The sequence below is a fragment of the Bombus impatiens genome, unplaced genomic scaffold, assembly GCF_000188095.3.
Source record: "Bombus impatiens unplaced genomic scaffold, BIMP_2.2 scf_0317, whole genome shotgun sequence".
Lineage (NCBI taxonomy): Eukaryota > Metazoa > Arthropoda > Insecta > Hymenoptera > Apidae > Bombus > Bombus impatiens.
This window is the reverse complement of record NT_176736.1, coordinates 750381-763001: the sequence shown is the minus strand read 5'-3', so window position 1 is coordinate 763001 and position 12621 is coordinate 750381. Positions and strand designations below refer to the sequence as shown.

Below are 12621 nucleotides of genomic sequence, written 5' to 3'. Positions count from 1 at the left end.
ATGAACTACAATTAATAAGAATTAAGTACTTTCAAAAATTATTTCAATTTTACTCAAAATATTTACTATTCGTACAAATATGGAAAAAAATTGCCCCGGGTGAGGATCGAACTCACGACCTTAAGATTATGAGACTTACGCGCTGCCTACTGCGCTACCGAGGCACATATTTAGCTTTCTTATAATAATACAAAAGAAGAAGTAAATATTAAACAAAATATAAACATAAAGTAAAAACACGTATACTCATTTTAAAAGATAGCAATGCATGGCTGCTTATATAGTATTTGCGCATAAACATTCTAATAGTAAGAATCTAAATTTGACTTTTTAACCCGTTGAATGTCACCGGGGTCACTGGTGACCCCCGCGCCGATATTTGTAGAAATACATAATTGGAAGAAATGTCAATAGTTATAAATTTTTTATTATTACCACCGTTACTACAATGGTGTGACGAATTGAATGCAGTATAGAATGCATAAAAATAGTTTTATTTATACATGAAATATAGTTCCATTATATGCGCCCCCACCAGTGGCTGTTGAACATGGGAAAAGCCCTCTTTTTCTGTGTTTTACCTTAATGAATAATAACCCTAAGGAACGTTTCGACTTTAAAGGTGTTTGATGATAATTAAGGGCCTTGACTGTAAAGCAACAAATGCTAAATCTTGTAACGGTTCTTCAGAATTATTACGGGTCCGAATAATACTCATGGTTATAAGATGGCAACCATCTTGATCGAAAGATGGATCATAATTTATGGTAGGCCCCGGAACGTAGCAACGTGGAACAATTATTTAGTAACGCGAAGAAACAGTATGAGATAGTTGATAATCGCAAAAAATAAGTGAATTGCGCGAAATCGCACTTCAGCGCCACGGGCAATTCCTATAAAACTAGCGTGCCATTCAACGTGCATTAAAAATGCTTAGTCCAGAAGTATGGAACTTTAAACCACCTCAACATCATTTTTCTACCGAAAAAAGAAATTGCAAGAAAACTGATGTGCCAGATGTAGTCAAATTACATTATTTTAATCATTCTGTATGTAAAAAATGACTTGCAATCAATATTAATTTCAAATTTCATAAAAATGATGCTTTAAGAAATCTTTACATAATTCGCAATTACTGTTGGATTTTTGCCAGATATCTTTAATACTTCCTGATGCAGCTAGAATTCCGGATGAATTGCGAACTTGTCTTTCGGAAGACAGCGATTATTATCGAGTTAATGGGCTGAATGTATTTGAATTAATAAACAAAGAATTCATCGAAGCATTCGTTAAGAAAGGTAATCAATTAAATAATTTCCATTAACGTTTTTCAATGTTTGTCAATTGATCTTTATTTTTTGTACAAAAATTTTATTGAAAATATAATTGAAATAATAAAATGTATTATTATATTTCATATATACTTATAAATGCTTCCAGGAGAGTTGACACTTTTAACAATAGGAAATAGAATAGATGTAGACAATTCAGTTGCTGTTACACCAACTGGGCATTTAATATTATCTTTATTAACAGAAGATTTTCAGAAGCTTGGTTTAGAAGGCAAAGCTTCCTTCTTTGATCGTAAAGTGCAGACACGTTATGGTAAGTTCTAGGAAGGAAAGTAGTAGAATTTAAAATGCCAAGAAAGCACCAGGTACATAAGCTAGTAGATCTAGCACTATACTCTATTGGAGAATTTGTAACTGTTTTTGGTAGATACTTGACAAAACATATTTGTGTGATTTCTAAAACAAATCCAGAATATGGATATGCTAAGTTACATTCAATGTTGAAATTTATGAAACATTTACTAAGTTACAATGTACCTAGACATCTATATGATAAAATGTCTAGAACAGTATTAGCTGCAATTGTTAATCTAGTCAAAGAAACTAGGGGTTCATATAATGAATATGCTTTAACTGCAACTTTTTTGTCAGAAATAACAGTTGCTCTTCATTTAACAGAAGTGGTTGTAGATACACATTTAAAAAGAATTGAATTTTCTGCTTGGCCTAAAATTATGCGTCATATTCTTTATAATAAATTGCCTGATATGGTTGGACTTGAAGTTTTGGATTTAGGCTCAGGATCAGCTGGTTGGAGAACATCTGATATTGAAAAAGTTATTATTAGTGGCGTAACTGCTATGCCAAATTTAGTATGTTTTATTTTATGCTTTGATTGCACAGATAGTATTATAGCAGCTCTATCTCAAAACTGTAAAAAGCTGCAGCAATTAGATGTAACTGCATCTAGATCTGTAACAGATCGGAGTGTTGGTCCTTTACTATCATGCAAATATTTAAAAAAAATTAAATTATGTAAAACTTCTGTGACTGTACCTGGTTATGCAACTCTCTTTCTAGAACACTTAAATATAGAAGATATTGGTAGATGTGATGAATTTGGATATGTTTTAGAGCATATTCATCAGAAAGATATTAACAATACAAATTCTTTTCATATAAAAACATTTGAGAGCCGAAATTTCAATGTGGAACATTTATATCTTTTAATTGATATGTGCCCATATATTACAAGTCTTTGTATATTACGTGATGAAAAAATTATGGATCTTACAATTTTAGCTGCACTTAATTATTTAACAGAATTAAAACTTCTATCTTGTGATTTTTATGCCCATGGAATAAAAACACTATTAGAAATAAAAGGTTGCACAATTACAAATTTACATTTGGAACATGTAGATGGAATTGACTTAAATGCACTTATATCTATAAGTCAATATTGCCCAAATATAAACAGTCTAGTTTTTTACAACTGTGAATTCTTAGAACAAGCACCAACTTATCCAAGAAAGTTTGCAATCCCGCCATTTCAGTATTTAGAAAGAATCAAATGTGTAGTAGAATGTGCAAACATGCATCTAGAGTTTTTACTCTCTCATTGTAAAAATATTAAATTTATTCAATTGGGTTCATCAACTGGTATTGGAGATGAAACAATAAGAAGAATATTTTCAGAAAATCCAATGCATAAATTAGAAGAGCTCAAAATATTGTATAGTCATGATTTATCAATGAAAACTATACAATTATTAATGCATTCTTGTGATAATTTATATCGTCTATCAGAATTAGAAAATTGGCAAGGAATATCTCCCACAGAATTAGATATGTTTAGAGAAGAGTTAAAAAATACTAATATTAATTTGGACACAAGTCCAAGCTTATCTTTTGCATAATACAATGTTAAACTTAACTAGATATTTATAAATGACTCAAGAAAAAAAAAAATATATATATATTATGTAACTGAATGAAACAAAGTTATATATAATAATGAAAATAATATATGACTATTTGTATACAATATTTAAAAGTATAAGAAATCATAAAAAAATAAAAGTATCTATATATGTAAATTTCTTTTGTTTTTACTAAAATACAAATAGCGTTTAAAGCTTCTAAGAGTTTACTAATTTAGATTATGTTTTTGAGTCATTAACATGCATTGTACATATATTTTTTTATCTTTTTTTTATCGGTAACGTGAATCAAAAGTTGTAACTATTGATTTAAAGTCTGAAAATTTTACACCTGGTAAGAAGAATTATGAACATGTTCAAACATCACTACAGGAGCGTCTTAATACAAAATTTGATGTTATTGTGTCATGGAATCCACCAGGTAGATCTTTTATTATCTTTAAATTTTACATATTTTTATGATACATTTTTATTCTATTTATTTTATTTTTATATTTTCAGATGAAAATTTGTGCCCTTCATCTGTGGCAGCATGGTTCCATAAACGCAAATACAGTGTATCTCTTTGTCAGCAAACGTTTTTACAAAGAATTGAATATTCTTTACCAATACCGATAATTTCGAATGAATTTGATAATGACAAATTTTTTGAATGGCTTGGAATTTTTAGTATCTGTGGTAACTTGTATGTATAATAAGTTTTAAACAAATGTTCAAACGGATTTAATTTTTAGAATAATAAATTAATTTTTTCAGAGGGAGTAATATAGAGAATGATTATGTAAACACATATAAATATCCATTGTCAGTTATAAATGTTGGTCAAGTATGGTATTTACAATGGACTGGTTTCTTCACAACAAAACAAATTAAAACTTTCTACAGTATTGTGGAAGAATATGTATCAATGAAAAACAATTTACCTTGGGTTGCTTTACATGTCCAAGGATTTTTAGATAGCCCTGTTAGTTGGGATTTAAAAGAGCATACATTTTATACAGATGGTGACAATAGCTACACTATTGTATTTAGGCCAGGCGCTGATTCTATTATACGCAAAAGTTTAAGCTCAAATAATAAACCAAGGATCTTTCAATAATTGTAAATTTTATTATAATTGATGACAAGTATTTCTTTGTAAGAAGAAGAATTAAAATATATTATTGGTAATCCATACTTCCACTTATTATGATACATAGAATAATAAATGTTTGGGAGTAAGACTACTTTTTAACACATATAACACTGTTTTACATCAATATCTAAATTCTCAATATTTAAAATAAAGGAATGTGTATCTGATAGTTAAGTAAAGAATACAATTTTATATACTGTCTTGATATAAAATAGATTTTTATAAATTATTAACTCGGACTATGGGGTTTTACAATTTTTTGTTTTTTTTGCTGCTGCCTATCAATTTTTTGCTATTAAATGTTATGCAACAGAAGCATATGTGTAGTACCGTATTATTACTAAAACTATTTTTTCATTTGTAGCATAATAGCATTATAATATTGCACATGCTAAAATATATAGTGAACAAAATTATCACATTAATTGTATCAATTATTTTATAAAGATACAAAGCTATAAATCAGTCTGAACTAAATATTTTCATTCATAAATTAAATTAATTTATAAAAAATAAAACTTTTTAAAAATAAAATATTACATTATGAGATCAAAATAATTTATCACGTACACAGTTTTTAAAGCTTTTTAAGATTTGTCCATGAATAAATACGTATATAATAAACTATTTAAAAGTTGCTACAGATGTTAATTTTGTTGCTTCAATGGTGCACAGTGCATCACCTAAAATGAGAAAAGTTAATTATGCCTTAATTATCATAATAATTAAAATTAGTTCCATTAAATTCATTAAAATGTACGTAATCAAACAAAGTAACTATTACATTATTAACGTATAATTTTATATAATATTGACCTTCTATATTAGTACATGTGAACCGTCTGATTCAGGAAATTTGACTTTAGAATTGTAATAAAGATCGTCCATACCAGAACTAACGGACATACGAGACTTAGAACGTGCCATAAGTTCACCTAGTTCATCAAAATCTTTATACCTAAAATATGAATATTAAAAAAGTATGTGATGTTATTATACTTAATAATTTTGGATTTTCAATGGATTTATACATATATGTAGCTTACCTACTAACTGGACGACTTTGATTTTCAGATGACTCTGATGAATTTTTCATAATTGAAAATCGATCATCTGTATTAAATGATGCTACATTACCTGTTAAATGTATAACATTGATTCAATAACACAACATTTATTTCATCAAATAAAATATAAAAATCATTTACCTGATGGAAAGAGCATTGTATGCTTTAAGAGATCACCATTCATAAATGGAGAAAGACTGTCATCTTCTTCTGGTAATAAGTGATTGCTACTATCATTTGTTATAGATTCTACCATTTCCAACCATTGTTGATTATGTGATCTGAACTTTTCTACTGTTATGCGAGCTGCCCAATTTTTATCACACATCTAAAAGTTCATGATACAAATTTATTTATTGTTCTAAAATAATATTACTCAGTATATGTAAAATTATTTTACAAATCTACTTACCGCAATAACATCTAAACACGCATCACATACTTTCCTAATTGCTGGATTTTTATCATGCATAAGATCTATTAAATACCCAGGTGCTTCTGCAAGTAACAAAAATATTTCAGCAATAAGAAACATGTCAAATTTTCTATTTTTATATAGGTTTTACCAATGCTATGTTTTGATAACAAAGCAGGAATTTTGATTATTACCATTACCAGTCTCGCGTATTAAATAATCCCTTGTCGAATCATGTTTAGATATTTGATAAAAAACATAAATTATTTGTAAAACCATTTCATCATCCTCTTGTTTTGCTAAAATAAAATTATTTTGATTAAAATAATATTATTGTTTATACATATTTGTAATAATATACAAACCTTTAAGAAGCTCAATAAGAGATAGCAATATATCGGCTTTGCACAGTAAACGTGCACAATCTTCGTCAAATGCAGCAGTACCCAAAAATATTACAATTTCAAGTACTAAATCGTCTGGAGCTTTACCTGGATAAAACCAAATGCGTATAAATGAAATATAAAATATTTAAAAATAAGGTGTTTATATAATTTGATATGAATGTTGAACCTGGAACAAGATTATTGCGTATCCATGGTATCAAATCACATCGATGAAGTATTTGCGAATAATCCAAATCAGGTAGTTCTAAATTTCCTAATACACCTATAACTTCAAGCACAAAATCTTGAGAATCTGATTGATTTAAGGCCATAGCAAAATCACCCACAAATTCCTAGCAGTAATTAAAGGTAATTTTTAAATATTTTTATTAAAAACAATTGTTTCATACAATAATTTAATTACTTACAACAAAGTTCTCTTTTGTTGAATCGTGTTGAGAAATATTTCGAATCATTTTCATTATTAAAGGATCTTGAGTCCGAAATGCTTTTTTTATGAGACCTTGTAAACGATTGTTTTCTACCATAAGTTGCGCGTTTTTGCCATTAATTGCTAGATTTATACCAAGTGCTATTAATTCTAGCTTTGGTTGATCATCTTCAGAATTTAGGATCATATTTGTGATCTTAAAAACGTTTAAATATAATATATTTTATATGAATCATAAACGTTATTTATAGTTATACTAAAATACTTTATTACTTACCATTTGGATACATTCAGTATTTGTAAACATAGCTTTTACTTTATCATCCATACTGGCATGATATAATAAACCCAAAATTGTCGTTTTATTTTTAATGTCACTTTGACCAAGTAGTTTAATTAACTTTGGTAATATACCCACTCTTATCATTTTTGCTCTGAGTTTTGCATCAAAGGAAAGATTGAATAGTAATTTTAAAGTACTTAAAACAAGATCTGCATTATTGCTCTGAAGAAGTCTTGGAATCTTTTCGATAATATTTTTCTCCGCCTAAAAAAATAGTTATAAATAAATAAATATATACCACTACTATGTGAATCTCCAATTTAAAATGTTACCATAAGATCCTTATTCTCGCGAAATATAGATAACTTTTTTAGAAATGCTATAACAAGTATTAACAGATCTATATTTGTCCTATCTAATGTTTTGATGAGCATACCAATTACATTCTTTTTGCGCATTTTTCTTTCAACTTCCATATTTTCAGCAATATTTAATAACAAATAAAATGCAACTGTAAAATAGGTATATATGTAATATTTAAAGAGTATTAATATTAACAAAATATGAAATTATGTACCAACCTCGTAATAGTTGTTCCTGCTTTTTTATTAAATTTTTGAATTTTTTACGACTTTTCTCAAGTTCTTCTTTTAATTTCTTTATATCATTTTCAGTTACAGTAACAGTTACTTCATTAGATCGTTTTTTAATTTCATAATCTAAAGGACCATCTGTATTCCAAATATCATCAACGACTTTTGTTTTCTTGTCGCAATTATCATTTCCAGTTGAAAAAAATGTCAATCCTGTAGTATTTTCGAAATGTCGCCTACGTTTTTCCATATCCTCTTTCCATTGATCATATCGACGTAATTCAAAGTCAATTATATCCATACACAATGATCCAATCTAAATATATTCTTAAATATATTCTTATCTTTTCCCATTCTACTTTATTCTTACAGTACTTACCCTGTATTCAAGAACAATATTATGAAATTGACTATATGTTGAAAAACAGAAGAAAATGTATACAATATTTGTAGATAATTCTATGCTCCTTCTCCAATCTTCTCTTAGAACTCTAGCTAAAGCACTTAACAAAGATTCTATAAAAATTGATATTAATTATTTGTAATCAGAACAGCAGATGAATGTAAGTTAATAACTATTATATAATATTTAATACCATTTTTTGTTAATTCATGAAGATTATCAGGTACTCTTGCTAACTGTAGAATTAGTGATGAACCTTTGATTTTTCCTGGTATTTCTTCATATAATAATTCAATATAATTATCAACATTGCTAATGATTGCTCGTTCTGTTTCACCATTATCTGTAGATACTGAATTTGATGATGTTGGTCTTGATAGTTGAGAATTATTATCACTGTCTACCATAAAATAAATATATAATAAAAGAAATGGGAAATATCATTAAAAACAATTTATTTATGCATATGCAAACTTACTTATAGTATCATTTGTTTTACGATTTTGAAGATAGTAAATTAATTGTTCTACTTCATGAAGCTTCGATTCATGTATCAAAGAACATTTTTCAATTACTTCTTTAGCTAAAAGTGATACATTTGTGTCTGAATTTAAACTTTTTAGTCGAATTATTTTTTGACATTCCTGTAAATGTATTGTAATTTATAATCACATAATCATTCCAATCTTCCCAATCTTTCCAATCAAAATAGAAATAAATTATTTAAAACTTACTTTACGATCTCCTAACATGGGATCTCCTAATTCACCCAAGATTAATGCTTCAACATCATAATTTACTACTAAAGCTCTCTCTGTTGGATGCACATCTAAAGTGCCAGATCTCACTTTTCTAAATTTGGAAAATGCATATAATATAGTTACAAACTATGTATTAATTCAAAGAGATATAAAATATTAAATATAAAATCTAAATGTATATTTCTCAAATTCATGTAACAACTATATAATGTATAATTCATAGTATATTGATGTGATAAAATACTTACCGTTTTAGAAACTTTGCCTCATCCATTTTAATATTTTATTTATGCAATTTAAAACATGAGAATATGGTATATATTATGATATTATTTCGTCAATTCTTTCGTAATTACTTCATTTTGATGGAAAAAATCAAGATTATAACTACCGTTTATAATTCGTTTAGGTCCTTTCGTCGCCCTGTTATTCCAATATCTTTTTGGTTCAAAATTACGCCATCTACTATAGCCTAATGTACTATCTTCGAAATTCAAACTATGATTAGCAGTAGATAAGGTAATAATAATTTAGGAAAATATAAGAATTATTGTTAATATTTTATTAATACAATTTAGTCGATATAGTGTACAATTTAAAAAACTATATAATGGCTAAAATCGATTTTGTCTGCACTTATATTTTAAATTCACCTACCTATATAGTACCTTATATGTGATATGTATATATAACTATATATGTGTATACATAAACCTATAAATACATACATCTGGAGTTAAACTAAATCAAATCTTAAAGTGTGCTTAATGAGATTAAAATTAATGTTTATTACAAACACCTACAATAAGAAATTAAAATATTTAACACCTGTACATAATAATTCAATTTAATATACATTTATTTACATTATAACAAGTAAAATATCTGTAAACTATAAAGTAGTAAACTAATAAGTTCTTTATATTATAAAATAAAAAGTAAAATATTTTTCAATTAAGATGGCAGAAACCAAAGTTATCATTGATTGTGATGCTGGTATAGATGATGCACTAGCATTAATAATATTAATTGCTGCTCATAAACAAAAGAAAATCCAGATTGAAGCGATTACTTGTGTCAATGGCAATACAACTGTAGACAATGTGGTAAAAAATGTATTTAGAACTTTAGATGTTTGTAAGGCAACAGATGTAAGTTCTAGTTTTTTTACATATTCTATGTGTTTTTAACAAATGTATGTTAAATACTTTATTATTTTAGATACCAGTTTATCAAGGAGCATACGCACCTTTAGTTTGCATTAAAAATGCAGTTCAGGATCATTATCATGGCATTGATGGATTTGGAGATGTATATAATACCCAGATAGATACAAGTAAATTAGAACACGAACATGCTGCATATGCATTGAATAAGATTGTATCAAAACATCCCAATGAAGTGAATGTCTTATGTATAGGACCATTAACAAACATAGCATTAGCTATAAAAATGTACCCCCAATTTGTGGACCATGTGAAAGAATTTTACATTATGGGAGGAAATGCAACAGGTGATATTTATTCTCTTTATTTATTTTTATTAATCATGTTTTCGTACTTTTATTCACCTTCATTGTATACATTAGCACAAGGAAATATTACACCTCAAGCAGAATTTAATTTTTACATGGATCCAGAAAGTGTACATATAGTATTTAATAATAATAAAAATCCTTTGAGGCTGTTACCATGGGAAACATGTTTAAAATCTTGTATTTCACATGTGTGTATATTGATTTAAGTACTGTGTAAGCTACTATCTAATAGATATCAATAACTTAATTTAATACTTTTTAGGAATGGCGGAGAGACGTATTAGGTAAAATGGATAAACCTTGCATTCAGCTTATAAATGATATTGAATATGCATATCAAAAGACAAGAAAAAGACGATTTCCTAATTATATTACATGTGATGCAATTTTAGCTGCAATATTATTAAAGCCAGAAATTGCTCAAAATGTAGTGCCATATCATGCTGATATTGAATTAAATGGTACTAGAACACGAGGTCAGGTTGTACTTGATCATTTATTGTTAAATGAACCTAATGTACTCCTAATTCAAGATTTTGATTCAGAAAGTTTTAAAAAACTTTTAATATTTTCTGTAGATAACTTAGATTATAATATGACAAATATATAATAAAGTTAAACTACAATATGTACATGAATAATATTTTGCGCATATATATATATTTTTATATTTGGTTTATTATTATATAGATTATTATATAGATTATTATATAGAAACACAAGAATGATTTTATATATTACTCAAATTCTAACAGGAATGTTCCCAATTTTTAAATATTTAGACAATGCCACATTGTACTATATAACAGTAAAAAATATAATGTCATACTGTTTTATTATTCAATATATGTATTTACAATATATTATCATCTGGAACAGTAAAAAGGTTAATTTATTGTAATGTAAAACATTGTAAAAATTTGAAATATATTATTAATGGAGTATAAATATGTATTTTCAGAGTATAATTATACCTATTTCAAACAAAATATTATAAATCCGATTTCACGGAATTCTGGAATTCTTGAAATTGTTTTCTTGCTTCTCGATTTGATTGTAATAACTGAATCAATTCTGCACGAATATCGTCATTTTTTTGTTCGAGGTTATCCAAAACTGAATTAAGCTGATCTAATTGAGCATTTATAGCTTCAAATTCTAAAATCAGAAAATTTGAATACATATGTTTTATTCAATAAAACTATACATTCTATACGTAGAATTTTATTAAAAATATAATATGTAAATATGTATATGCAAAGAAACTATATATACCAAATACTAGACAAACTAAGAAAACAGTTTATCTATCTTGTATATTTTTATATAAAATTATTATTTACCAGCATCATTACAATTTTCTTCATCTTCTTCATTTTCCCATCCGTTTTTATCGTCTCCTTGATTTTCCTTTGGCCGCACTGCGTTCTGAACCATATTTTCATCTGCCATTACCTTTATCTACCATTATCGTTCGATGTGATATACATATAAATAAAATTTTGATTATATACATAATAGTACATAAATGTTAAAATTAGCAGAGTTGCAATTTGAAGTGAATAATTTTGCCTTTTATAACTGCTACTGTATGAATACAAATTATATAATTATAAGATCAGGTTTTTTGTACATTGCAAATATATCCTAAATCTAACCTATTTCGAAAAATAAACTATTAGTGATCATATGAAAATATAATTTTGTACAAGACATTTAAGATTTAATTATTTTAAAAATATAAATAACATATTTTTTAAATTGCAATATTTTATTAGAGATATAGACAAAATTGCATACTACGCAAATATATGAAATATTTAATAAAATAAAATATAATTTTAACAACTTATAAAAGTAATTTCATAAACAATATTTAGAGTCTACTTCGTAATACATCAGCAGCAGCAATAGTTTCACCAGTAATGTATGAAGCATCATCACTTGCTAAAAATGTAGCAACTTTTGTTGTATCATCTGATTTACCAAATCTCTACATTGGTATTGTTGATAATATTGCTTTCCCTAATTCATATTTATGAAGTTATGTAAAATATTATTATGTATTATTAATAATATAGTAAGATAGTAACAAAAGAATACAAAAAAAATGTATCATTTGTGAAAATTTAGTCTTTATAATACCAGGTGCTATGCAATTTAAACGAATTCTTTCAGACGCAAGAGTAGCAGCAGCTACTTCATTTATTCCTAATAAAGCAGTTTGCTAATGCAATATACGCTGAAATGCTGCAATATAAATTTTCAATTGCAATTCATCATGAAATATACATGATAATGCTCAGTATAAAATACAAGAATTACATCTATGATATCAGATGTATGTGTTAGTAC

General features: G+C 26.9%; 5 protein-coding genes and 1 non-coding gene across 11 annotated transcripts; 3 read left to right on the top strand and 3 right to left on the bottom strand.

Annotated features, from left to right (window-relative positions):
- Positions 1-91: 91 nt before the first annotated feature.
- TRNAM-CAU lies at positions 92-164 on the bottom strand. Its single transcript has one exon. It is a non-coding gene; the product is annotated as a tRNA-Met (tRNA).
- A 273-nt stretch (positions 165-437) lies between these two features.
- Positions 438-4786, top strand: LOC100740173 (ribonuclease P protein subunit p40). 2 transcript variants are annotated; one of them, XM_024367298.2, is made up of 7 exons: positions 439-1049; positions 1154-1298; positions 1441-1605; positions 3531-3656; positions 3737-3920; positions 3992-4132; positions 4237-4341. In XM_024367298.2, the coding sequence occupies exons 1-7, from the start codon at positions 930-932 to the stop codon at positions 4241-4243; spliced, it is 888 nt and encodes a 295-aa protein (XP_024223066.1). In that variant the 5' UTR covers positions 439-929; the 3' UTR covers positions 4244-4341. The 2 variants fall into 2 exon arrangements, with proteins under 2 accessions (XP_024223065.1, XP_024223066.1); XM_024367297.2 differs by having other exon boundaries at positions 438-1049; positions 3992-4786.
- Positions 1604-3239, top strand: LOC112212770. The gene has a single exon (XM_024367296.2). It carries the CDS (start codon positions 1640-1642, stop codon positions 3209-3211), a length of 1572 nt encoding a protein of 523 aa, XP_024223064.1. The 5' UTR covers positions 1604-1639; the 3' UTR covers positions 3212-3239.
- Positions 4512-9185, bottom strand: LOC100749913 (kinesin-associated protein 3). Of its 3 annotated transcripts, none has more exons than XR_001102244.3 (17): positions 8978-9185; positions 8703-8820; positions 8447-8612; positions 8162-8368; positions 7945-8081; positions 7554-7881; positions 7305-7483; positions 6967-7236; positions 6667-6885; positions 6426-6591; positions 6218-6343; positions 6047-6151; positions 5850-5935; positions 5579-5765; positions 5417-5507; positions 5131-5328; positions 4512-5053 (listed from the first exon to the last, which is right to left on the bottom strand). XR_001102244.3 is itself a non-coding variant. In XM_012384996.3 (17 exons), the coding sequence occupies exons 1-16, from the start codon at positions 9001-9003 to the stop codon at positions 5190-5192; spliced, it is 2550 nt and encodes an 849-aa protein (XP_012240419.1). In that variant the 5' UTR covers positions 9004-9185; the 3' UTR covers positions 4512-5053; positions 5187-5189. The 3 variants fall into 3 exon arrangements, 2 of the variants coding, with proteins under 2 accessions (XP_012240419.1, XP_033176355.1); XM_012384996.3 differs by having other exon boundaries at positions 5187-5328; XM_033320464.1 differs by having other exon boundaries at positions 5187-5328; positions 6053-6151.
- A 262-nt stretch (positions 9186-9447) lies between these two features.
- LOC100745857 (inosine-uridine preferring nucleoside hydrolase) lies at positions 9448-10896 on the top strand. Of its 3 annotated transcripts, none has more exons than XM_024367300.2 (5): positions 9448-9880; positions 9951-10065; positions 10150-10242; positions 10318-10454; positions 10529-10896. In XM_024367300.2, exons 1-5 carry the CDS (start codon positions 9689-9691, stop codon positions 10874-10876), a joined length of 885 nt encoding a protein of 294 aa, XP_024223068.1. In that variant the 5' UTR covers positions 9448-9688; the 3' UTR covers positions 10877-10896. The 3 variants fall into 3 exon arrangements, with proteins under 3 accessions (XP_024223068.1, XP_003489122.1, XP_024223067.1); XM_024367299.2 differs by having other exon boundaries at positions 9584-9605; positions 9689-9880; positions 9951-10242; XM_003489074.4 differs by having other exon boundaries at positions 9951-10242.
- Positions 10746-12222, bottom strand: LOC100740049 (UPF0184 protein C9orf16). The gene is made up of 4 exons (XM_024367302.2): positions 12154-12222; positions 11610-11727; positions 11241-11424; positions 10746-11136 (listed from the first exon to the last, which is right to left on the bottom strand). Exons 1-3 carry the CDS (start codon positions 12205-12207, stop codon positions 11258-11260), a joined length of 339 nt encoding a protein of 112 aa, XP_024223070.1. The 5' UTR covers positions 12208-12222; the 3' UTR covers positions 10746-11136; positions 11241-11257.
- Between the last annotated feature and the right edge of the window lie 399 nt (positions 12223-12621).

What these genes read in the sequence shown, in the direction of transcription:
- LOC112212770 (XM_024367296.2), top strand. Translation starts at nt 1,640, where the DNA reads ATGCCAAGAAAGCACCAGGTACATAAGCTAGTAGATCTAGCACTATAC.
- LOC100740049 (XM_024367302.2), bottom strand. Translation starts at nt 12,207, where the DNA reads ATGATGCTTCATACATTACTGGTGAAACTATTGCTGCTGCTGATGTAT. An exon ending in TGCTGCTGATGTATTACGAA is followed by an intron (nt 11,728 to 12,153) that starts GTAGACTCTAAA and finishes CGATAATGGTAG; the next exon opens with ATAAAGGTAATGGCAGATGA. An exon ending in AGAAAATTGTAATGATGCTG is followed by an intron (nt 11,425 to 11,609) that starts GTAAATAATAAT and finishes TTCTGATTTTAG; the next exon opens with AATTTGAAGCTATAAATGCT.
- LOC100745857 (XM_003489074.4), top strand. Translation starts at nt 9,689, where the DNA reads ATGGCAGAAACCAAAGTTATCATTGATTGTGATGCTGGTATAGATGAT. An exon ending in ATGTTTGTAAGGCAACAGAT is followed by an intron (nt 9,881 to 9,950) that starts GTAAGTTCTAGT and finishes TTATTATTTTAG; the next exon opens with ATACCAGTTTATCAAGGAGC. An exon ending in TATGGGAGGAAATGCAACAG is followed by an intron (nt 10,243 to 10,317) that starts GTGATATTTATT and finishes TGTATACATTAG; the next exon opens with CACAAGGAAATATTACACCT.
- LOC100749913 (XM_012384996.3), bottom strand. Translation starts at nt 9,003, where the DNA reads ATGGATGAGGCAAAGTTTCTAAAACG. An exon ending in ATACTGAATGTATCCAAATG is followed by an intron (nt 6,886 to 6,966) that starts GTAAGTAATAAA and finishes AACGTTTTTAAG; the next exon opens with ATCACAAATATGATCCTAAA. An exon ending in TACAATGCTCTTTCCATCAG is followed by an intron (nt 5,508 to 5,578) that starts GTAAATGATTTT and finishes TACATTTAACAG; the next exon opens with GTAATGTAGCATCATTTAAT.
- LOC100740173 (XM_024367297.2), top strand. Translation starts at nt 930, where the DNA reads ATGCTTAGTCCAGAAGTATGGAACTTTAAACCACCTCAACATCATTTT. An exon ending in CGAAGCATTCGTTAAGAAAG is followed by an intron (nt 1,299 to 1,440) that starts GTAATCAATTAA and finishes AAATGCTTCCAG; the next exon opens with GAGAGTTGACACTTTTAACA. An exon ending in TTTAGTATCTGTGGTAACTT is followed by an intron (nt 3,921 to 3,991) that starts GTATGTATAATA and finishes TAATTTTTTCAG; the next exon opens with AGGGAGTAATATAGAGAATG.